This window comes from Myotis myotis, unplaced genomic scaffold (assembly GCF_014108235.1).
Source record: "Myotis myotis isolate mMyoMyo1 unplaced genomic scaffold, mMyoMyo1.p scaffold_m19_p_3, whole genome shotgun sequence".
Lineage (NCBI taxonomy): Eukaryota > Metazoa > Chordata > Mammalia > Chiroptera > Vespertilionidae > Myotis > Myotis myotis.
The window spans coordinates 201203895-201226781 of NW_023416335.1; the positions used below are offsets into that span (position 1 = coordinate 201203895).

The 22887-nt window shown below is 41.5% G+C and overlaps 1 protein-coding gene across 6 annotated transcripts in view; it reads right to left on the bottom strand.

Annotated features, from left to right (window-relative positions):
- Nucleotides 1-810: 810 nt before the first annotated feature.
- The window catches only part of ALDH1L2 (aldehyde dehydrogenase 1 family member L2), a 49006-nt gene continuing 26929 nt past the window's right edge, over nt 811-22887 (bottom strand). For 4 of the 6 annotated variants that reach the window (XM_036300254.1, XM_036300252.1, XM_036300255.1 and 1 more), the window contains 13 exons: nt 21965-22084; nt 21247-21374; nt 19361-19511; nt 18505-18575; nt 18318-18423; nt 18013-18100; nt 17384-17477; nt 15359-15455; nt 14431-14529; nt 11318-11483; nt 9165-9270; nt 5860-6059; nt 811-1697 (listed from right to left, as the gene is read on the bottom strand). In XM_036300254.1, the coding sequence (XP_036156147.1) occupies nt 1642-1697; nt 5860-6059; nt 9165-9270; nt 11318-11483; nt 14431-14529; nt 15359-15455; nt 17384-17477; nt 18013-18100; nt 18318-18423; nt 18505-18575; nt 19361-19511; nt 21247-21374; nt 21965-22084 (1482 nt within the window). In that variant the 3' untranslated portion in view covers nt 811-1641. The remainder of the gene's footprint in view (nt 1698-5859; nt 6060-9164; nt 9271-11317; nt 11484-14430; nt 14530-15358; nt 15456-17383; nt 17478-18012; nt 18101-18317; nt 18424-18504; nt 18576-19360; nt 19512-21246; nt 21375-21964; nt 22085-22887) is intronic. The other 2 variants (XR_004966156.1, XM_036300253.1) reach the window with 2 other exon arrangements.

The following is a 22887-nucleotide window of genomic DNA, read 5'->3' on the forward strand; positions in this document are numbered from 1 at the left end:
ACACGCGAACTCATTTTTTTGGTTGATTTTTCTTTGTTAAATGGCATTTAAATATATAAAATAAATATCAAAAATATAAGTTTTGTTTTACTATGGTTGCAAATATCAAAAAATTTCTATATGTGACACGGCACCAGAGTTAAGTTAGGGTTTTTCAAAATGCTGACACGCCGAGCTCAAAAGGTTTGCCATCACTGCCCTAAGGGCTTCTTCAAAGCCAACGAGATTGCCGAAAGTTTACTTTAAAAGGAGGAATACTAGAAGTGAATTGCCCTGACCATCTTCTAGTCATACAAGAATGGTGATCGTTTACCTACCTATTTATTTTTGTCTGACAACAGGCAATGAATTCTATGAATCATGTGTGAGTTGTAATAATTCCCGCTTCTTGAGCACAGGCTATGGCCCAAACACCTTGTTAAGTGTATTATGTGGATGATGCCATTGGATCCCTCCAACACCCCTGAGACAGGGACTTTACCTATTTTTCAGATTCCAAACCTAGGCTCTGAGTGAGATAGGTAACTAACTTGTCCAAGATCACACAGCCAGCGAGCAGCATAGCCAGTAAATAGAAAATGGAAAACAAGATGTCCTCTGGAGGATGGGTGAGCTGCAGAAAGGAAAGCACCCCCTTTGCCCGGGCCATCCTAATTTTTCACCTGTGGCATTTTCCAGTGCTGCTGAATCGGGCACCGTGTCAGGACATGGATGAGAGAAAGAGTACAGGAACCAGTGATTACTGAAAAGGCTTGTAGGCAAATGAATTAATCCATCTACTTAATATATCTCAACATATTGATTAAATAGTGATAGTGGAAACAGTTAACTTTTATTGAGTGTTTACCATGACAAAGCACAATGTGAGGTGCTTTACTTACAGTATTGCGTTGAATCCCCGTCAAAAAGCTCCTGAGGGAGGCATTACTATACCCATTTCACAGATAAGGAAGTTGAGGCTCAGAGAAGTTGCATAAGTTTCCCAAAGTCACATAGCTAGTAAGGTGGTATCATATGGACCAAGATCAGCCTCCAAAAGCTATGTACTTTACACAGTAGTGGTGGGTAAAAGTAGGTTTACAGTTGTGACTATGCGAAACAGTTATTCTAGTTGTGTTAATTATTAATTATTGTATTATTTATTTGTATTACAACTGTAAACCTACTTTTGCCCACACCTATATATCATATCATAAAATTTACTTTAAAAGCTACTGACAGGCTGAGTGTTCTCCACCCCTGAAAAATTAAAAGCTATTGACTAGAATTTAAACTATTTAGGGTCAGAGGTCATGTCATTAAATTTTGTATACTCCTCAGGACATAATATAGTACCTTGTACCCAGTAGGTATTCAAGAACTGTTTGTGGGTTGATCACCCATCACAGGGGATTGAAAAATAGAACATCAAAGGCACAAAAATATACCTTATTTCAAAATATGAAAAAATAAGATATAGAAGGTATATAGCTCAGGCACAGGTGTAATGCTTAGACATGTGGCCTGAGGGTCTCATGGGTCACATGTGACTCTTTGGCTCGTGGCTGACACCGCCTTCCTCAGCACACCCAGCCCTCTTCTGCATGTCGGGAATGGAGGAGTGGTGCTGTCTGCCAAGGGTTCCCTGGTCGTGGCATTGCTCTAATATTCCAGCGTCACCGTCTTGGTTTTGAGGTATTCGTTTAGCGCTTCCTCACCTAGGAAAGAGAAAAACTGTTGGTGGACAGTGTTCATAGGTGGCTGTGATGTCACCAGACTTTCGGACACAGGTGTGGGTGTCTAGGTCACTAAGCAAATAGAATGTGGCCCAGACCAGTCTTTCTCAAACATTAAAATTCATGTGAATCACCTGACGATTCTGTGAAACTACAGATTCTCATTCAATTAAAAATGGTCTAGGTCCCATCATTGAGTTTACTGTCTCTCTCTCTCTCTTTAAAAAAAGTTTTTTTAATGAAAAAAAATTTTTTTCAATTACAGTTTACGTTTAATATTTTTTATTAGTTTCAGATGTACAGCATACTGGTTAGACAATCATACACTTTACAAAGTGTTCCCCCTCCCAATATTTCCAGTACAAACCTGGCACTGTACATAGTTATCCCAATATTATTGACTACTAGGAGCTCAGTGCACAAAATTCAGGCACTGCGGGGGGGGGGCGGCCCTCAGCCCAGCCTGGGCCCTCTTGAAGTACCCCTACCCCACCTACCCCATCGATCGCCCTGCAGAGGGAGGCCCTGCCGCAGGACCGCTGGCCAGGTAGCATGGGCCTCCCTCTGTGGGGTGATTGTGGGGTGATGGCGGGGCCCCCTGACCAATCACATTGCACCCGCCTTGGCTGGCCTGGCACCAGTGCATGTCATAGTGTGATCGTTTGGGCAATCGTTCTGCTTTCCGCCCTTGGGTCTATTTGCATATTACACTTTTATTATTATAGATATTCCGTTTTTCTGTACTTTACATGCCCATGACTATTTTGTAACTACCAATCTGTACTTCTCGATCCCTTCACCTTTTTCACCTAGTCCCTCGTGCCCACTCCCCCCCCCACCCCCGACCCCACTCTGACAGCCATCAGTCTGGTCTCTGTATCTATGAGCCTGTTTCCTTTTTTTTTTTTTTTTTTACACATTTGTGGGTGTTTTTTTTAAAAAAATTTTTTATTGATTTCAGAGAGGAAGGAAGAAGGAGAGAGAGATAGAAACATCCATGATGAGAGAAGATCATGGATCAGCTGCCTCCTGCAAGTCCCCCACTGGGGATCGAGCCCACAACCCCGGCATGTGCCCTTCACCGGAATTGAACCCAGGACCTGTCAGTTCGCAGGCCGACGCTCTATTCACTGAGCCAAACTGGCTAGGGCTATGAGTCTGTTTCTGTTGTTTGTCTATGTACACTGTCTTTAGATTCCACATATAAGTCAATCATATGGTATTTGTCTTTCTCTGACTGACTTATTTCACTTAGCACATACTGTGTCTCTTGACTTCATCCTTTTTTCTCGTGGTTGCTTTAATCTTGTGTTGTTTTACACATTTAGTGTAGCCTAGGTGTACAGTGTTTGTAAAGTCTACAGTGGTGCACAGTGATGCCCAAGGCCCTAAAAATCACTCACCACTCACTCACTGAGTCACCCGGAGCAACTGCCAGTCCTGCAAGCTCCATTCATGGTAGGTGCCCTGTACAGGTGCACCGTTTTTTATCTCTTATAACCATGTTTTTACTGTATCTTTTCTATGTTTACATACGTTTGGATCCAACAACACTTGCCATTATGTTACGATTGCCTACAGTCTTCAGTACGAATCATATTTTAAAGATAAGGAAAATGCAGTTTTCCTGATTTATGTAGCATCTTGGGAACAGAGAAAGCCATATCCAGGCAAAAACAAATAGGTCTTGCTCTCTGTTCCTACTCTGAGCTAGACAATCATCAACTTCTAGCAGTTAAAGGCCATGAGTGCCACAGGCGAAGCTAATGAGTGTGTGATTCTGACAGCTGAGCTAAAACAAGGGTTGTAACCTTACATTAGAATCACCCTGGGGAGCTTTTAAAACTCCTGATCCAGGTCACACCCGAGAGCAATTACATCAGCATCTTTGTATTTTTTAAGGCTCCCTCCTGGTGATTCTAATCCAATGTGCCACTGGGAACCACCAGGCCAAGGGAGTTTAAAATTGGGAGAGGAAGAAACTATTGGGCAAATTCTGCTGTTTTATAATAAAACAGAGACCTGAAGCTGAGCCATTATACTCTATCCAAAGTCAAGTGGACACAGTTTCCTTGCTTTAAAATAGTATTTTCTCTAAGAAAATCGCCCACTGTGTTTTGGATGCAGGGATGAAAGCTGGATTAATAACGTGAAGAAAAAAAAAAAAGACTTTCTACCTCAATGGCATTTAAAATGAGAGCTACCTTTATTGCTGCAAATACATTGCCCAAAGTCATCAAGAGAAAAGTGTAAAAACGCCCCAAATTAAACAAACTTTTATTAGTGGACTGTAATTTCAGTAAATCACAAATATTTCAGTTTTTGAAATAACATGCTAGACTGACTGTGGGGAGGAAGAACCTGGGCTTCATAGCCAGATTGCTTGGCTTTGAACTCTCTGCCAGTGGGTGGCTGTGTGACTTTGAGCAAGTTACCCAACCTCTCTGAGCCCCTATTTTCCTCATCCATTAAGTAAAGATAATAAATGGCACCTGTCTCCCAGAGCTATTGTGAGATTGCTTGTGGTCATGCAGGTAAAGCAGTTAGAACAGGGCCTGGTTTAGTGTTCAAAGTAAGCTGCTACTTAAATGTGTCACTGCCCATAATGAGTTACATTTTGGGCTTTCTACAAACTCCAAATCCAAGTTCCCAGATCCCCAGAAAACCCTGCCGGTTGCAGTGTTGACCCTGAAAGCTTGCCAAGCAACTCAGAGACAGGATTTATTGTCGGAGATAGTTAGTTATTGCCCTGTATCCATTTTTCCTGTCTTGGTTCCCATGAACACTAAACCAAATTCATGCTGAAGGTCAAGTAAAAACCAAAAAACCAAAAATGAACCTATCTTAGTTAAAAGATATTGTCAGAGGTTCTTTTTCCTTTCATCGTTACTCTTCTTTTAAAAGGAAATACTTTCCCACACTATTTGTGTACTTTTTTGTACGTTCAAAAGAATGTTTAATATTTTCAAACATTTGTAGTTGCCCTAGCTGGTTTGGCTCAGTGGCTAGAGCATTGGCCTGCAGACTGAAGGGTCCTGGGTTTGATTCTGGTCAAGGACACGTACCTCCGTTGCAGGCTCAAGCCCCAGCCAAGGTCAGGGTGCGTGTGGGTGTGTCTCTCTCACATTGGTGTGTTCCTCTCTCTGCCCCTCGCCCTCCCTGCCACTCCCATTGATCTCTAAAAAAATCAATGGGAAAAATATCCTTGGGTGAGGATTAATAAAACAAACAACTTAGTGCCCTGTAAAGCCAGAATGCCCTTTGAAGCAGCACATGGGGCTCTAGCCAGTTTGGTTGTGAAGTATGGCAGCAATCATCTCAGGTGGAAACTGTAGTTTAACTCTAACCCTACTGTTTGGCTTAACAATAGAAAAGTTACTTTGATTTTCTGAATTGTATGAGTCATCCCATTCGATTGAATGCCTTATTGATTGTAATGTGAATATCCCATTGATTGTGATCTTACTGGTTTTGGAAAGCAAATTCCTCTGTACCTGGGAACCAGGACAGCACAATTATCTCAAGTTCCTAGTGTGCTAGGGGCATGGACTGGGGCATAGTGTGCTAGGGGCAGGGACCGTGGCATAGAAAAATTACTGATTGTCTTAAGAAACAAAGTGTTATGATATGCTCCAGCCAGGTGTGACCCCGTTTTCCTGCGGAACTTTTGCCCTGCCAGTTAACACTTTGTAGTTTTTGCAAATAAAAGCTTTGCTGCACACTCGGTCGGGACTGTAGTTATGAGGCTCCCTGCGAGGAGGTACGTGCTGCAGTCGCTGGCCAGCTTAATAAAGGCTCCTAAATTTAAATTCTGAGTCGGTGGTCTATCTCGCTGATAGAACCCATAACAGTTGAAGGGTCCCAGATTCACTTCTGGTCAAGGGCATGTACTAGTATGTTGGTTGCATGTACTAGTATGTTGGCTGCATGCTCCGATCCCCAACCCCGGTGTCTCTCTCGCATTGATGTTTTCCCTCCCTCTGTCTCTCCCCCTTCCTTTCATTCTCTCTAAACATCAATGGAAACATATCCTCAGGTGAGGATTAACAACCACCACAAAACGCACAGTACGTGGGCGTGGCATGAGCACAAAGCAGACTGGTAGTGGAAACACAGGAACGCACAGGAGGAAAGTACAGCGTACCTAGGTCTTTTCCAAAGCCAGATTGTTTAACTCCGCCGAAGGGGGCTGCCACGTCCGTCTTGTTGTATGTGTTAATAAACACGGTTCCCGCTTCAAGTTTCTCACTAATGTACATCGCTTTGTTTATGTCTCTTGTGAAAACCCCCGAGGCCAAACCGTACTCTGTATTATTTGCTCGCAGCAACACTCCATCGATGTCCCTATGAGATGTTTTTAGGAAGACATAAAACTTCATTAAGTGTAGGGCACAGCACTCCCATTTATGTTCTAACATTTCCCCCTCCGTGCTAGAAACAGGAACACATGATTGCTAACCTGCTTACATTTTTATAAATGAAACTGTCCAGGCTTATACCAAAAGAAAACCCAATGAAATATTACAACTCCAGTATTAACAGTTTCATACATGTCATACAGCACCAATTAAAATCTGATCTGAAATAATCTTTTCTTTAAAATATATATATATATAATTGATTTCAGAGAGGAAGGGAAAGGGAGGGAGAGAGAGATAGAAACATCAATGATGAAAGAGAAGCATTGATAGGCTGCCTCCTGCACGCCCCACACTGGGGATCGAGCCCACAACCCAGGCATGTGCCTGACTGGGAATTGAACCATGACCTCCTGGTTCATAGGTCAATGCTAGTGAATCACACCAGCCAGGCTAAAGTCATCTTTTCAATTTTCTTAATTGGTTCTCCTTTATGCCTATTCAATCCCTCTCCTCTCCCTTGAGTCCCACTTCTAGATGTGTTCTCAGAGTAACCCCTACTTCCCTCCATCGCTTCAGATTTTACACACGCAGCTCCAGGCTCATTCAGTGTCTCACCCTGAAGCCTCCCAGTGCCCACCCTTGCCAACATCGAGGCCTAGATGGTAGGAACTCAATGGGAGGGCTCTGCATCCAGACTGCCTGGGGGACCCTGGACAAGTGACTTCCTCTTCCCATGCTTTCGTTTATTCTTGTGAAAATGGAAATAATAATAATAGCACCTGTCTTGTTGTTGTGAGGATTAAATAAGTTACTAGTGCCTGGAACTTGGTAAATGCTCAATGTAGCTCAGTTAGTTGGAACATCATCCCATATACCGGAAGGTTGCAAGTTGGATCTCTCTCTCTCTCTCTCTCTCTCTCTCTCTCTCTCTCTCTCTCTCTCTCTCTCTCTCTCCAAGGAACACATGTTCCTCCAACTCAGGATTTTGAATGAGCTCTTCATGTACTTATGGTTCACCTCCTACCCAGACTGGAAGCTCCCAGAGGGCAGGATAACATCTTGTTCCTCTTTACACCGTAATGTTGCATCAGCAAATGAGAGGGAATTCAGTTACTGTGTTAATTCAACAAAAGGAGAGTAAAATAATCCCTTACATGGATCTCCTGATTTCCCGGCCATTTGTCTCAGTATGTACTCACTTCCGACATGCCTGCCATGGCGTATCTCACCTTTCTGAGTGTCATCCTAATGCTTAGAAAGGCACAAATTCTCTACAATATGGTCAGTAGACACAAGCCAAGTATCTCATCTGGTGCTCCGGCAAAGAAACAGAATCCATTCCAAAACTGGAGGGAAAATTAGTTGTGCTGGCTTTTTTAAGAGACAGCAAAGGCTTGAATGTGGAGCCTGCTGAAGGTATTTTCAACTGTCATCTTGACTACATGGAAGTTTAAACTCACAGGAGAGATTTGGAACCTAACTTGGCGTGCACTGAGGCTCCGCTAACTCTCTCACACTCCTTCATGCATTGCACATGGTAAGGACCCACATATCTATAAACTGGACTAAGGTTTTATGCCATTGCTGTGCGGACGATTGAGATGACATAATCTTATAGTATGTCTTGCTTACGTCTAGAACAGTGGTTCTCAACCTTCCTAATGCTGCGACCCTTTAATACAGTTCCTCATGTTGTGGTGACCCCCAACCATAATATTATTTTCGTTGCTACTTCATAACTGCAATTTTGCTACTGTTATGAATCGTAATGTAAATATCTGATATGCAGGGTATATTTTCATTGTTACAAATTGAACATAATTAAAGCATCGTGATTAATTACAAAAACAATATGTGATTATATATGTATTTTCCGATGGTCTTAGGCGACCCCTGTGAAAGGGTCCTTCGACCCCCAAAGGGGTCACGACCCACAGGTTGAGAACTGCTGGCCTAGAATAATAACAAGCATAACAGTGGCAATACACCAATAGCAAACACTTAACTTATTTAATCTTTAGAATGACCCCAAAAGTTAGATGCTATTAATAGCCCAATTTTGCAAGTAAAGAAACTGAGGCACAGACTGATTAAATAACTGGCCCAAGCCGTCAGAGGTAGACTGGTGTGGGGCCACAGGACAGATGCTGCCCACTGTACAATCCTGCCCTTGGCCTTCTGTGATTAATTGCTCATTTCCTGGTCTGTCTCCCATTAGATGGTAAGCTCCTTGAGGACAAGAACTGCGACTTATCTAGGCCTATGTCCCCAAAACATGGCTTCTTCTATCTGCATGTTTAACACAAGGCCTATCTGTGGGGGAACTTATAACGAAAGGAAGGTAATGGCATCCTTGAATCAGTTTGTCAAAGTTTACTCACTATAGCTTAGTGTCCCCCAAAGTCTTTTACAATGTCTATTAAAGACCAAGAAGTTCGTCTGAACTTTATATTCTGCTTCTTTCCACCTTATCATGGGTTGAAGGAAATCTAAAGTTAGAATTCAGAAGAATTTTGTGGCGTATATCATGAGTCTGTGGTATTAAACATTCTTATATGAGCTTAGTTACTGTACAGCCTTCTCTGATATGCTGAACACTTTGGAAAATTTCATGTGCTCTAACACATCAGGATATCATTTACATTTGATTACATGGTGATTGTGGCTATTTCTATAAGAAGCTAAGTATTAGGCTTTTGGGGGCATGATCCCCTAGGAAGGCAGCAGTCCTCTTTGGACAAAATCAGATTTCACAGATGCTGCCTTCCCTAGGAATGTAAATGTGGAAACTGGTTCTGTTATTTTCAGTAATTTACCTTGTTCCAGAGACATTTCAAGTGTCAACTGTACAAAAACGAAAATTTAGTCAGCTGAAGTCCCATGTCAGCATTAATTTAGGAAGCAAAAGTATATTTCAATCATTAGTTAGCACTCTCTTCTCAATATTTAAGTCAACTATTCTTATAGTAGAGAATTACATGTTCATTGATTTTTATGCTCTGTATATAGCTCAATGGCAGAATAATAATAATAAAAATCCCACAATGTATGTAGTCAAAACTCGTTAAATTGTGCCCAGAGAACATACCCATTTTGGAATTTAGAAATGACCATAATAGGCCCAAAGGATTCCTCTTTGGCCAGGTACATGTGGTCTTCCACGTCTGTGAACACAGTCGGTTCCATAAAAAAGCCTATTTGAAAAACAGAGGAAAAGAACGTCAATTATAGGTTGATCTTCAATGGACAGTTCTTATTTAATTACATTACACATCTTTTTCTTCCCTCTGGGTCAGTAAAACCAAGAAAACTTTCATTTTCCTATTTGGCATTAGCATTCCTAGGTTCTTGTATTTATAATGCCTTTATTACAAACATTTCAAACATATGTACAAATAGACAATATAGTATCATGAGTAGTAAAATAATTATTTATTTATATTTGCTGTATTTGATTCACTTTTTTCTTGCTGAAATATCTTAGAGGAAATTCCAGAGATTACAACTTTGACCTCCAAGTATTTCAGTACAAGTCTAAAAAATAAGGACATTTTCTTGCATACTGCACAATACATTATCATACCTAACAAGTTTATGCTAATTTCTTATTCATAATTTACACTTCAGTTTCTGATTGTCTGGAAAGATCTTGTTACAGTTGACCTGTTGAATTCAGGATTTAAATAAGTTCTGCACATTGTATTAGGTTATTAGAGCTCTTGTGTCTTTAATCTAGAATGTTTCCCCTTTATCCCTGCCCCTTATTTTTCATGCCATTGATGTGTTAAACAGACCACGTCACTTGTTCTATAGAATACCTTGCATTTTAGATTTGTCATTGCTTCCTTGGGATGGTATTCAATTTGTTCTTCTAGCCCCTGTATTTCTCGTAAATGGAAAATTTGACCTACAGCCATGGTCAGGTTCAGGTTAAATGTTTTGGGCAAGAATACTTTACAGGTGGTGTTGCCCATTGCATCTTATAGGAGACACAGCGTATCCAGTCGCCCTCTCTCCCTGCTGCTAAGATTGACCAGTGGTTCTAAGTGGTGACAACCTGACCCCTCCATTACAAAGTTGTGCTTTTCTCCTTCTGCTGGCAAGCGAGCTTGGGGGTGATACTTTGGTATCTTACAAATGCTCAGGTCCCCATCAACCTTTTACCTAATCACTTTAGCCTCTCTGATGATCATTGCCTGAATCAATTTTTTCATTCAATTAGGGAGTGCAAATTGGTGATTGTTTGATTGATTGATTTTTGTTAATCCTCACTGAGAATATTTTTTCCATTGATTTGTAGAGAGACTGGAAGGGAGGGAGAAAGAAAGGGAAAGAGAGAGGGGGAGAGAGAGAGGGCAAGAGGGAAAGAGAGAGAGAGAGAGAAACATTGATGTGAGAGACACATCAATTGGTTGCCTCCTGCACTCACCCCGACTGGGGCCAGGGATTGAACCTGCAACCCAGGTACGTGCCCTTGATTGGGAATTGAACCTGCGACCCTTCAGTGCAGGGGTAAATAAGGGGATGGGGGGGTGGGGTTGGGTGGAGGAGGGGAGGATCCTCTAATCACTGAAATACACCAGCCAGGATGGTAAATTTTTTTATTCTATTATATTTTTCTAGATTATTCAGCAGGGATCCTTTCGCAAAAATAAAAAAGTCTCCTTTATCACCTACTCAGTTATCCAGAAATTCAGTTCATACAGGAAACACATGATAAATGTTGAATTTTTTCCCTTTTAATTGCCAATTTTCAGAGTAGGATGCTGGCACACAATTTACCTACAGGAGTAAAAAGCGAGTTTTTGCAGTTGTTTGTCTTTTTCTCTTTTTTGGGTGTCATAACAGTGAGCCATTCGTGTGTTTCAGTAACAAGTACTGCTTCAGACAAGAGGAATGACTCGTTCCCAGGCCCTGCTGGCTAAGGTGACGACATCTCACAGTGTCAGGAAGAAAGGTCAGCAGCTCTTGAGCAACACAGATGCCCACTACCCTTGCTGACTGTACAGCTAAGGGCCCGTCACATCTATTTCATGAGTGGATTTTCATAGCCTCATCTAGCAGGATGTGCACATTTCATCCCATTTTACACGGGAGGTTCAGAAAACCTGTGTTGTCCAAGGTGCCACAGCTTATAAGTGGCCAAGCAGGAGCTATAAATTAATTCTTCTGACGTTTGAGGAAAGCTGGGGTTGCTATAAAAGCTGCTCCCATCTCTGTGAACTCCGGCAGTGATCTTACCTGGCCTTGGAACTTGTCTTCCCCCGTACACCAGGGTGGCCCCCTCTTTCACGCCTGCTTCACAGTATTGAAGAAGCTTTTCCAGATGCGCTTTATGATTCTGGGGCCCGTGGTCAGTAGATCTGTCAAGCGGATCACCAATTTTCATCTTTTTAATTTCTTCCACCTGTATGTCACCCAGTTCACAAAACACAATGGACTGTTAGTAATAATAACGGGTGTCCTTGACTGAGCTTCTACCACATGGCGGGTGTTGTACGAAGCTGTTAAAAGATTTGTCGTCATTTCGTCTTCAAAGCAGCATTAGAAATGGGTATTTATTATTTCCATCTCACAGCTGAAGAAACTGAGGCTTAGAGAGGTCAAGTGACTTGCCCAAGGGCACACAACCACCAGATACTATAGTTTTGTTAAGCTCTTAACTACTGGGTTTTAACAGAACATAGCTACATATACTATTTTAAAATGATCCTGAGAACATATATGCATAACTCAGGGACACAGACAACAGAGTGATAAAGATTGGGGGTGGGGTGGGTAGGGGGGAGCAGACGCTGGGTGAAAGTGGGCAAAGGATGGGGGAGGGAAATAGGGGACATCTGTAATAGCATCAGCAATAAAAAAATTATCCTGAATGTTAATCCATTAAAACAGTAAATCTGAAGTTTTGGAATTTTTATTAGTACAGTGTGCTCACAGCCAGCTGGCCAGCCTGACTCAGTGGTTGAGCATCGACCCATGAACTAGGTACAGTGGTCAGCAAACTGCGGCTCGCGAGCCACATGCGGCTCTTTGGCCCCTTGAGTGTGGCTCTTCTACCACAAAATACCGACTTCTGCACATGGACCACGAAGTTTCAATCGCACTGTACGTACGCGCCCGCACGTGGTATTTTGTGGAAGAGCCACACTCAAGGGGCCAAAGAGCCACATGTGGCTCGCGAGCCGCAGTTTGCCGACCACTGAACTAGGAGGTCACAGTTTGATTCCCGGTCAGGGCACATGCTCAAGTTGCAGGCTCAATCCCCAGTAGTGGGTGTGGGGGAGGCAGCCCATCCATGAGTCTCATCATTGATGTTTCTAACTCTTCCTTTCCCTTTCTCTCTCTGAAATCAATAAAAACATATTTTTTTTAAAAAAATGCAGTGTGCTCACACTCTTCATGACAAAAGAATTTCCAAATGGCCACATTGTTATCTCTTTTTCTCTTTCCAAGTGTGGCAGACTGGCCTTGTGAAATTCTCATGGTACGGCCATGCCAGAGGAATTGCTAGACTGTTCCGATGAAAAACCATCTTCATTGAACGATGTTCATCACTGGCATGTCTTTGTAATCACTTCTTGTACATCTCAATTTTCGTAATCTATTTCTGCATTTTCTAATGTTAAGTCCAATTCGAGTAGGAAGGAAGAATGGGAGTAACTGGGACCCCACAGGCCCATGCATTTGAATTTAGACCTGGCAATAATCCCTCAGGAAGTGCTCAAAAAGATACCTGTTGAATGAATGAGTGAATGAATGAATGAATGAATATAAATTGCATGTGTATAAAACGTGTGTGTTGATGGATTGATATAGTAAATCCTTAACATTTCTGGTCTCAGAATTTGAAATTTCAACAAGTTATAGTTGTGAAAACCCATGACGTGGTACTATAACTATTTTCCTGAGGCACAAAATTGCATTGCAGGGATATTTAGGAGGCAGCCACTGCCCACAACGTGTCTCTCTATCTGACTTCCTTGTTTTCTACTCTCATAAAAGAAGAATGTTTGCCTCTTGGGGGTGGGGTCAGGGAATTGGCTCTGAAAAGAAAAAAAAGCTGGGTGCTGGTTTTTCAAATATAAAACAGATTTATGATTACTATTACCATCATCCTATATAATAAAAGCCTAATATGCTAAGTGTCTGGTCATCCAGTAATGATATGCTAAGGCTGCTCAACCACTTGCTATGTTGTGCACTGACCACCATAGCAGATGCTCTGACCAGTAGGTTAACTTGCTGCTGAGGTCCAGCCGATCAGGACTGAATGAGACGGGCCGGACACACCCTGGAGCCCTCCCACAGTCCCTCCTCAGCTGGCCAACCACCTGCATCCCTCCCAAGCCCCGATCATGCACTGGTGGGGTCCCTTGGCCTGGCATGAGCTCTCTTGCAATCCGGGACCCCTCGGGGGATGTTGGAGAGCCAGTTTCGGCCCGATGGTGGAACGGCCAGTCACTATGATGTGCACTGACCACCAGGGAGCAGACACTCAATGCAGGAGCTGCCCCTAGTGGTCAGTGCGCTCCCACAGGGGGAGCAGCGCTCAGCTAGAAGTCAGGCTCACGGCTGGCGAGCACAGTGGCGGTGGCTGAGGGACACCCCCCTCTTCCCCCCCACGCTGAGTGCAGGAATTTTGTGCACCGGGCCTCTAGTAATAATATAATGTAGTTTAGTTTAGAGTTTATTTTAGTCACAGAATTCATCTTAATAGTTCTATAAATGACTTTTATTCTATATTTACAGAATCATGACCAATCAATAGTGGGCATCTGTCTATCTACTGACCTTTCTCTCTCTTTCATCTGTCTTGATGAAGGATATGGTATTTGTCCTGTTAACTGTGAACTGAGGATTTGTAAGGCTTGAACAGTGTATCTCTCATAGTTAATTTAGGGGTTTATAAAAACATCAAGTGTCATGGTTCTAATAGACTATAAATGCAGAGCCAGGTATAGGTAATAACAGCTCTTAAGGGTTTTGTTTATACAGACCTATAACTTTTTACTATGAAAAATTATAAACACATATAAAAGTAGACAAATAATATAATAAAATTCCATGTACCCATCACCCAACTTCAACAATTACCAATTCATGGCCAATTTATTCCACCCCTCACTTCCTCCCCTCCTGGGGAGCAGGAGGGAAGCAAAGTCTAGACATTATATAATTGAACCTATAAATATGTCACAAAGTGGCTCGAAAAGATAAGGACTGAATTGTTTTCTAAAACTATATAAGCACAGTACTATTGTCACACCTAAAAAGTCACTAAGTCTCAGAAATACTTTTTGAGTTTAAGCAATTTCTGTTCGGCTCATGGAGCCAGCTTAAAGGCGTCTTACCACTCTTGTCACAAATTCATCGTGGATGGATTCTTCCACAAACAAGCGCCCAGCTGCAATACAGTTCTCTCCTTTGTTGAAAAATACCGCTCCCATGCCCTTGGGCAGCAGAGGAGAAAAGATTGGTAACATTACTTGGGAAGTCGGGGTTGTCATAATATTGCGCGTACTGAGAATATATGCTATGAAAGGCAGCAGACAACAGAGAGGTCACAGACAAACATGACTCCATGGCCTAGGTGGCGATGAGCGCTGCAGAAGATACCCCGCTTTGATCTAGCCTGCCTTTTGGGGTTTTGTTTCTCCTTTCCCTCCTTTGGTCCATGAGCACTTAACAAAAAAGTATGTAAAAGTAAGAGCATACCACTAAGGAACAGATTTTGTGTTGCAAGAAAGTCTAGATTATACATTTAAATGTAATGCCTGTATGTCAGCTTTTGCTTTTGAGATCTCTACATTGGTTTGTATAAGTCGTGAATGTTTTAAAAACACCTTAATGAGACAAATTATAAAGACATTATTTTAAAAATAAAGTGCTCTGAGTGTTCCAAAGTCTAAGCATAAAGAAGATAGTTTCTACAATGACTAGACAAGGCTAGATCTCACTTTAAGATTTCTGGTGAGCTTCCCAGTGACATTACTAGCTTCCCTCTGCCATTATCAAATGACTTATTTCCGCTGGACACCTCTCCTGTCTTTCCACTTCACCACCGATCAAGTGAAAACTTGACTAGTATTTCTTCTTCTCTGTGCTTTTTTGTTTGGTTCTAATTAATAAAGATTAAAGTTTCTAAATTTACATTTTTATAGGGTATTGTAAATAAATACAAATTGTGTACTTGAAAAAAAAAAAGATTTCTGATAAGCAATGAGGTGAAATGTGTTTTAGAAATAGGCACTTATTTAGTTGGATTTGACCCACTCTTACCATTCGCACGGCTTTGTCAATTTCACAGTCATTGAATATTATAAGTGGGGATTTGCCACCAAGTTCAAGAGAAACTTTCTTTAAGTTGCTTGCAGCACTAGAGAAAAATAAATGGGAAATGAGCATTTAGTCAGTCTCTCTCTCTCTCTCTCTCTCTCTCTCTCTCTCTCTCTCTCCTTCCACCATAAATTACCACTTGACATGGAAAACATAATTGAGCCTCAGAAACATTCAGAAACTTATGCAAAGACAAAGCATGAATGGTTGAATGGTGATAATTGTTGAAGCTGGGTGGTGAGCACATGGAAGTTCATTATCCTATTCATGTGCTTTGAATATATGAGAAATTTTCCATAATGAACTTTTTGTTTTAAATTCTTTGGAAAATGACTAGCGATCCTTATAGGTAAATTCAGATTATTTAGGTATACTAATTTTGGTTACATAAAGGCCTGGCAAGGAATTTAGCCTCAAACCAGATTACTGGAGCATTGGAAAAAAATATATAAATATAGATTTTTAGAAGTAAATTGTTTATTTTCCCTTTCTTGCAGAAGCACTATTTAAAACATTTTTAAATTTTAAAGAAATGCAGAAAGAAGGGAAAGAAATCAATTCCATGGCTCAATTACTTTTTTTTTAAACCATTTTGATATAGTTTTTTCTGGTCTGTGCCCAACCATAGCCTTTGCCTTATTTAACATAGTTGGGAATCACCCAATATATACAATTTATAGCTTATTTTCCTTTCCATTTACCATTTTAACAACACTTCTCACTGTTATTAAAATGTTCCATGAACATGAGTGCACAGTATTCTGTTATGTTGACTTCCTTTAACCATTGCTTTATTTTTAACATTTAGATTCATTGCAATGAAAAAATTTAAAAAAATATGTTTTTATTGATTTCAGATAGAGGAATGGAAAGGGAGAAATGGACACATCGAGGAGGAGAGCAAATCATCAACTGGCTGCCTCCTGCACACCTACTGGGGATCGAGCCTGCAACCTGGGCATGTGCCCTGACCAGGAATCGAACAGTGACCTCCTGGTTCCTAGGTCGATACTCAACCACTGAGCTACACTGGCTGGGCAGATTATTTGAAAATTTTATTTTTAATTTTAAAAAATATGTTTTTATTGATTTTTGTTAGAGAAAGAAGAAGGGAGAGGGAGAGGGAGAGGGAGAGGGAGAGGGAGAGGGAGAGAGAGAGAGAGAGAGAGAGAGAGAGAGATGTGAAAGGGGAACATCAAGTGGTTTCCTCCTGCATACACCTGGATCAGGGACCGGGGATCAAACCCACAACCTGGGTATGTGCCCTGACCCAGAATGGAGCCAGCATAAGATGATACTCAAGCAACAGAGCCACACTAGCCCAGGAGATTATCTGTAATTATTTTTTTAATATATTTTATTGATTTTTTACAGAGAGGAAGGGAGAGAGATAGAGAGTTAGAAACATCGATGAGAGAGAAACATCGATCAGCCGCCTCCTGCACACCCCCAACTGGGGATGTGCCCGCAACCCAGGTACATGCCCTTGACCAGAATCGAACCTGGGACCTTTCAGTCCGCAGGCCAACGCTCTATCCACTGAGCCAAACCGGCTTCGGCTATTTGTAATTTTTTTAAAAAACAACAATGTTACTGCTTTTTAGAAATTTATTTTATTAATCATCCAGATTTGTCATTTATATGTCTTTTTGGTTTCTTACTTATGCTCCAAAAACAATTTGGGCCACAAATCTAGTACAGAAAATATTTTGTGCTGGATTGTTAAAGCTGCCAGTCGGGTGTAGAATTTCACTATGGCTCTAGTTTTATTGACTGTGGGCTTTTCCACTTTGGAAGGTATTTTATTATACTCACACAGGCCAATGCCCTGCAGTGATAAGTAGATTTCTCTTCTAAATCTGATGTGATTTTTCTTCCTCCCAAAGCACCCTATTCCAAGAAGCAAAAGCTAAACCAAAAACCTGGTTTGGCAACATCTACAACAAACCGACATATTGAAACCAATACCTCCTCATGATCTGTTTGCCAATAGGAGTGGAACCAGTGAAACCGAGTTTGCGGACGTCAGGATGTTCAGAGAGGCGCTGTCCTGCCACGCCGCCTGCAGAATTAGGGAATCCAACGTGATTTCGAACATTAGTCACGTTCTGATGGCCAGGGTGGCTTTGAATTCAGTGAAGGAGATTTCTAAACTCTCATTTGAATCTTAGTTTTACATTTTCTGTATTAATTATAAACTGACAAAAATGTAAATAATGTCCTCCATGCAATTGTCACCCCCCCCTCCCCTGCCAAAAAAGAAAAAGAAAAGAAAAAAAAAGATGGGAAAGCCTTGTTTGCAAACTTCCAAAATAGTTTTTAAAAATTGAAATGGGCCACCTTAGGGCAGTTTTACAATGCTGTACTATTTCTGCCGCCCGCCCCAACCCCCCACCACCTTACTTATGCACCATTCTGTTTCCATTTTAAGACTTTAGGGCATGGTCAGTATATTTATCCTTAAGTTAACTGTTTGGTAAACAGTGTTTAGGTTTAATACAGTTATAATCCAGGACAGACTCCAGTGGGAAAACAGCCACTCAGCTACCCCTGTACCATTCATTAACTAGAGTGAAAAGGGTCTTTTGGTGGCTTACCTGAGCCCGGAATGATGTTGATTACCCCCTTGGGAAAGCCAGCTTTAACAGAGAGCTCTGCAAACTTCAGAGCAGTCAAGGGCGTGACCTGAGCAGAACCAGACAGCAATGACCTTCTTCAGACTCTGTCCTGGCCCTTAGATCAGTCCCGACTTTTTCACCTATGGCCGCACTAGGGCTCATTTTGTTGTTTTATTTTGACATAATTGCAGCAAAGTTGCAAGACTGGTACAAAGAATGCATGTCTCTGATGTTAAGTAGACGGGAGAGGCGGGGGCTGTAGCAGCCAGCCCCTGGCGTCTTACCTGCGCTGGCTTGAGCACTAAGGTGTTGCCTGCTGCGAGACAGGCGGCGCTCTTCCACGCCAGCATCATCAGCGGGTAATTCCAGGGGATGATAATGGCACAGACACTGCGGAGGAAGAAAGCCGACATCCTTGGTTGTCTTGAAGCAGCATAAGTCACTCAGAGACGCTTGCTTCCCTTGCCTTACCCAAGTGGCTCCTTCTTGGTGAAGGTCAGATTGCGATTTGGACGGGCCTGGTTGATAGGGATGGTAGAACCCTAAGACACAAAGGAGGTGGATGCTTATTTTACTCTTTGAAATGAGTAAATTTAACCTGTTTCAGAATAGATGAGAGACTTGAGGATATCATAGGTGGTTTAACATTTGTTCCCTGTAATCTCGAAGAATCCATTTCCTGTCTGCCTCTCTTGTTTTGCCTCGCTTACAGGAATAGACAGTGTTCAGTTGATAAGAAATATATCCACATCAAGAAAGGAACTTCTATTCATTTCTTGAAAGAATCCAGGCATGGGAGAATAAACGTAATTCTAATTTATTCACCTCCATTACAATTTCTTGGCATGGTAGAGAATGTTAATTGCCTGCCCAATATTCATGATCCCCTTTTTCCTTATTAATGATGGGGACGGCGATATGCTCAGATAAGAAACTTGCCCAGTTTTCATAGCGGACAGGGATGGTCAATGGAAGATGTAAGCACAAGGCATTGAGAGGGGAAAGAGCACAGCTCAAGCAAGTGCTGTTTTTCTGTTCCTCCCACTTCTTCCTGCTCAGAATGTTGCTGAAATGGCTGGCGCTGCGAGGACTATCATGAGACCATGAGACAATCCCAAGAGTGAAGATCACAGGGTCCTAAGGATGCCCAGCAGAGAGAGAGGGGACCTTTATATCACATACTAGACCGGACTGCCTGCCTTTGGACTCCTTGAAAGTGAGACAAAAATCTACATAAGGGGTGGCTCTGACACAGTGTCCTTACCAACTAATAAATGTCCATCCCTTTTCCTTTCAGAATGATCTATACGGAGACATCTGCGCTCACCTGAATTTTGTCGCACCAGCCAGCAAAATATCTGAATGTTTGCACAGACATTCCAATGTGAGTCTTGAGAGCCAAGGTATAGACCGCGCCAGAATCGAGGGCTTCAATGGTTGCCAGCTCTTCTTGGTTCTCTTCCAGTAGGTCTGCAAGTCTGTATGGTCAGTGAAAGAAATCCATCCAACAATATTGATTGAACCCCTATGTTGTATAAGGCACCCTCCTAAGGGCTGAGAATTCAGAGGTGAACATAACTGGACCAGATCTCAGTCCTCATGGAGAATACAAGAAGACAGACATTAAACAAATAATGTCGTAAATCATTTGTTTCAAGAGTTACAAGAGAAGAAGAGGGTGTTGGAAGCCTGTACAATTTGCCTCATAAATGTACAAGAGGTAGAACTGTGACTGAGCCAAGGAGATCAATGGCAGAAATCAGTGGGCTTGTGGACAGTTCATGAACATACAGGGAGATGTTAGAGTGCAACCCACACCCCGCAATCCATGAACACGTGAGGATTTCTGGTTGGTGCAGGATTATTTCCAACACTAACTGAAAAGGAAAAGATAGTGATAGATGGAACAAATTACAGACACCACAACAGATTTCTGTGTGGTGTCCAATTTCTGTGGGAAGATAAGTTATAGGACTGTCTAATGACTATGAAGTAGTAAAAATTCATCTTTTTTGTTCACTTTGGCTATTTGCTTTCCTATAGTAGTTGTCTGAGCTGTCTCCCCTCTGGACCGCTCCAAAGACAGGCATGAAATCCCCCGACCCCAGTGTTTCTTCCAGATCCTGCTCTAAGAGATCTTTTGACCAAGGCCAGCTATTTGGCTTAGGTAAGCAGAAAACTTAATTTATGAAAGAACTGACTTATTCGTGACATACTCAGTTATCAACTTATAATACCCTTTCAGGCCTTAGTATTCCCCTTCATTCCTTTTGTTTCCTGCACATAAAGGAGGTTTAATTTTTATCTTTGAAAATCACAGGGCCCGGCTGGTGTGGCTCAGTGGCTGACCATTGACCTATGAACCCGGAGGTCACAGTTGATTCCTGGTTGGGGCATATGCCCAGGTGGCGGGCTCAATCTCCAGTAGGGGGTGTGCTGGAGACAACTGATTAATGATTCTCTCTCATTGGTGTTTCAATTTCTTTCTCCTCTCCCTTCTTCTCTGAAAGCAATAATATATATATATATATATATATATATATATATATATATATATATATTTTTTTTTTTTTTTTTAAGAAAATAACAGGGTGCTGGATATTCTTCATTTATGGCTGTTATTCATTCTCCACCCTGCTCTGTGGCCTGGGAGGATGACCTTCATAGACTACATCCCCTCTTGCTGGGTTTGGCCAATGAGAGTCCAATGGGCGGCGCTCCCAGAAGACTGGTGAACTAGAGGCAAAAGTGGTCAGGAACTGGCATCCCCCGGCTGCCTCGCAGATGGGCTGTGGTTCAGCAGCTGCTGTGTCCCCCAACCAAAACCACCACAGTGTGGTCTTCTATAGCTTTAGACCTTGCCAGAATCTAGTACCAGCCCCTTCCTCTGTCCTTGGAGTAGTGGTAGCTGCCCCCTGTTGCTACCCTTGCCTGGGTACTTCATTATCCCTTGACCTTGCCAACGTCTTGGTAAATAGTCTTTTATTAAACTTCTTTTCCTACTGGGACCTTGAATGGTACAAAAAATAATACAAAAGTCGGGAACTCACATATATGAAATTTTTTATGACATAAATAACAGAAGACATGTTATATAATAGGCGTATATCAGGATGCTTTGAAGAAATATTTTAAAACTTGGCAATGTTAGTCAATATCAAAGTTCGCAGACTTGGCCTCCTTGCCCTCTTACTGGGTTTAAAAAAAGCATACCTGTACATCAATCTTCCTCTTTCTCTTGCATTCATTCTTCCCCATTCACCATTTTCAAAGGCATCTTTGGCTGCTGCTACTGCTTTATCAACATCCACCAAAGAAGCATAGGATACTTTGCATATTATCTATTTCAAGATGAGTAAAAATAGGCTAAAGGTTATTTTATAGTGAGATATATGAATATGCTTCTTCGAATTAATATTATATTATAAAATCCAGAGAATGTTATGAAGGAAACCCAATACATCCAGTAATAGAGTAACAAAAAAAAGGAGACCCCCAAAACAATTTTAACATGAAAATTGTGAGCCTGAAATTTGGTATTTCTCATGTCACACTACATTATGGAAAGACTCATTTAGGACGACTATAACTATTTCTTCTAGTGCCTTAGGGAAGTTGAGTTTCTTGCCACGGAGCTTGCAAAGTTTGAAAAATTTCCCCACAGCTTTATTGTGTAGGCGTGCCTCTGATGTGTATATGTATCTGTCTAAATTCATCATAAATATTCATTCTATAAAATAGGCTACGGTAGTTAACAGCAGCCAGGACCGGAACTGAATAGTTGAAAAGAATGCAGGAAGTACATTTATATGAAGTGCTCAGAGGCAGAGTGATAGAATAAAGTAACTTCTTGAGACTGTCTGTCCGACAACTGTGTATAAACTAAAAATCCACGACCAGTGGTCGCTATGCCCACTGAGCGATTACTCACAGAGCCGTCTGTTGGGTTGATAGTGTCGTAAGTCTTTCCATCTTCAGCATCTGTGAACTGTCCATTTATGAAACACTGATATGGCATATTTACTGTCATTTCATTGACCTCCTTGGAAACCTAAGAGAGAGTTATAGTAATAGATTCAATGGATTTCTGTGCTTACCCATTTGATACTGACTAGCAATAAAGAAGCTATTCCCTAGTGCAGAGGGAGAAGTTAAGTCAGTGGGATTCTAGTTCCTATTTTCCGAAGAGACAAATATATGTAAGATCTGGGCCTCATGATGTTCAGGCTGGCTACTGAGGCAGGAGGTGGGCATCTGTGATGATGGAAGTGCTTGAGGCTGGGCTTTATAAGATCTGATTTTTTTCCTTATACAGATGAAGAAACATTAACACAAAGGACCTCCAGATAATGGAAACACTACCATCTAGTGGCAACACCTATGGCGTGCAGCCATTGCTTTTATTTAAGCCTTGAAATTGCCTTTATCAATAGGTTTCCTTTTACACTGGTGCCATTCGGAGTTTTCTTTCCTGATGTTCCTCCTCATTTCCACTTTCTCTCTCTTACATGTGTTGCCTAAATTGCACTCTCCACAATTAGCTAATAAGTGCTGAAAGAAAAGACTGTCAACCAAAAATTCAATTTACAGCAAAAAATACCCTCCAAGAACAAATGAGAAATTAAGTCATTCCCAAATGAACAAAAACCGAGAGAATTCATTGCTATCACATTACCCTTAAAAGTACTAATAGTTGTTCTTTGGGCTGAAATGATAGCACACAAGACAGTAACTTAAGTCTACATGAAGAAATAAAGAACACCGATAAAGGTAAATACAAAAGTCAGAATAAATGTAAAAAATGACTGCATGCAGCAGTAATTATAAAATGATGTTAGTGACTTTATAATGTAT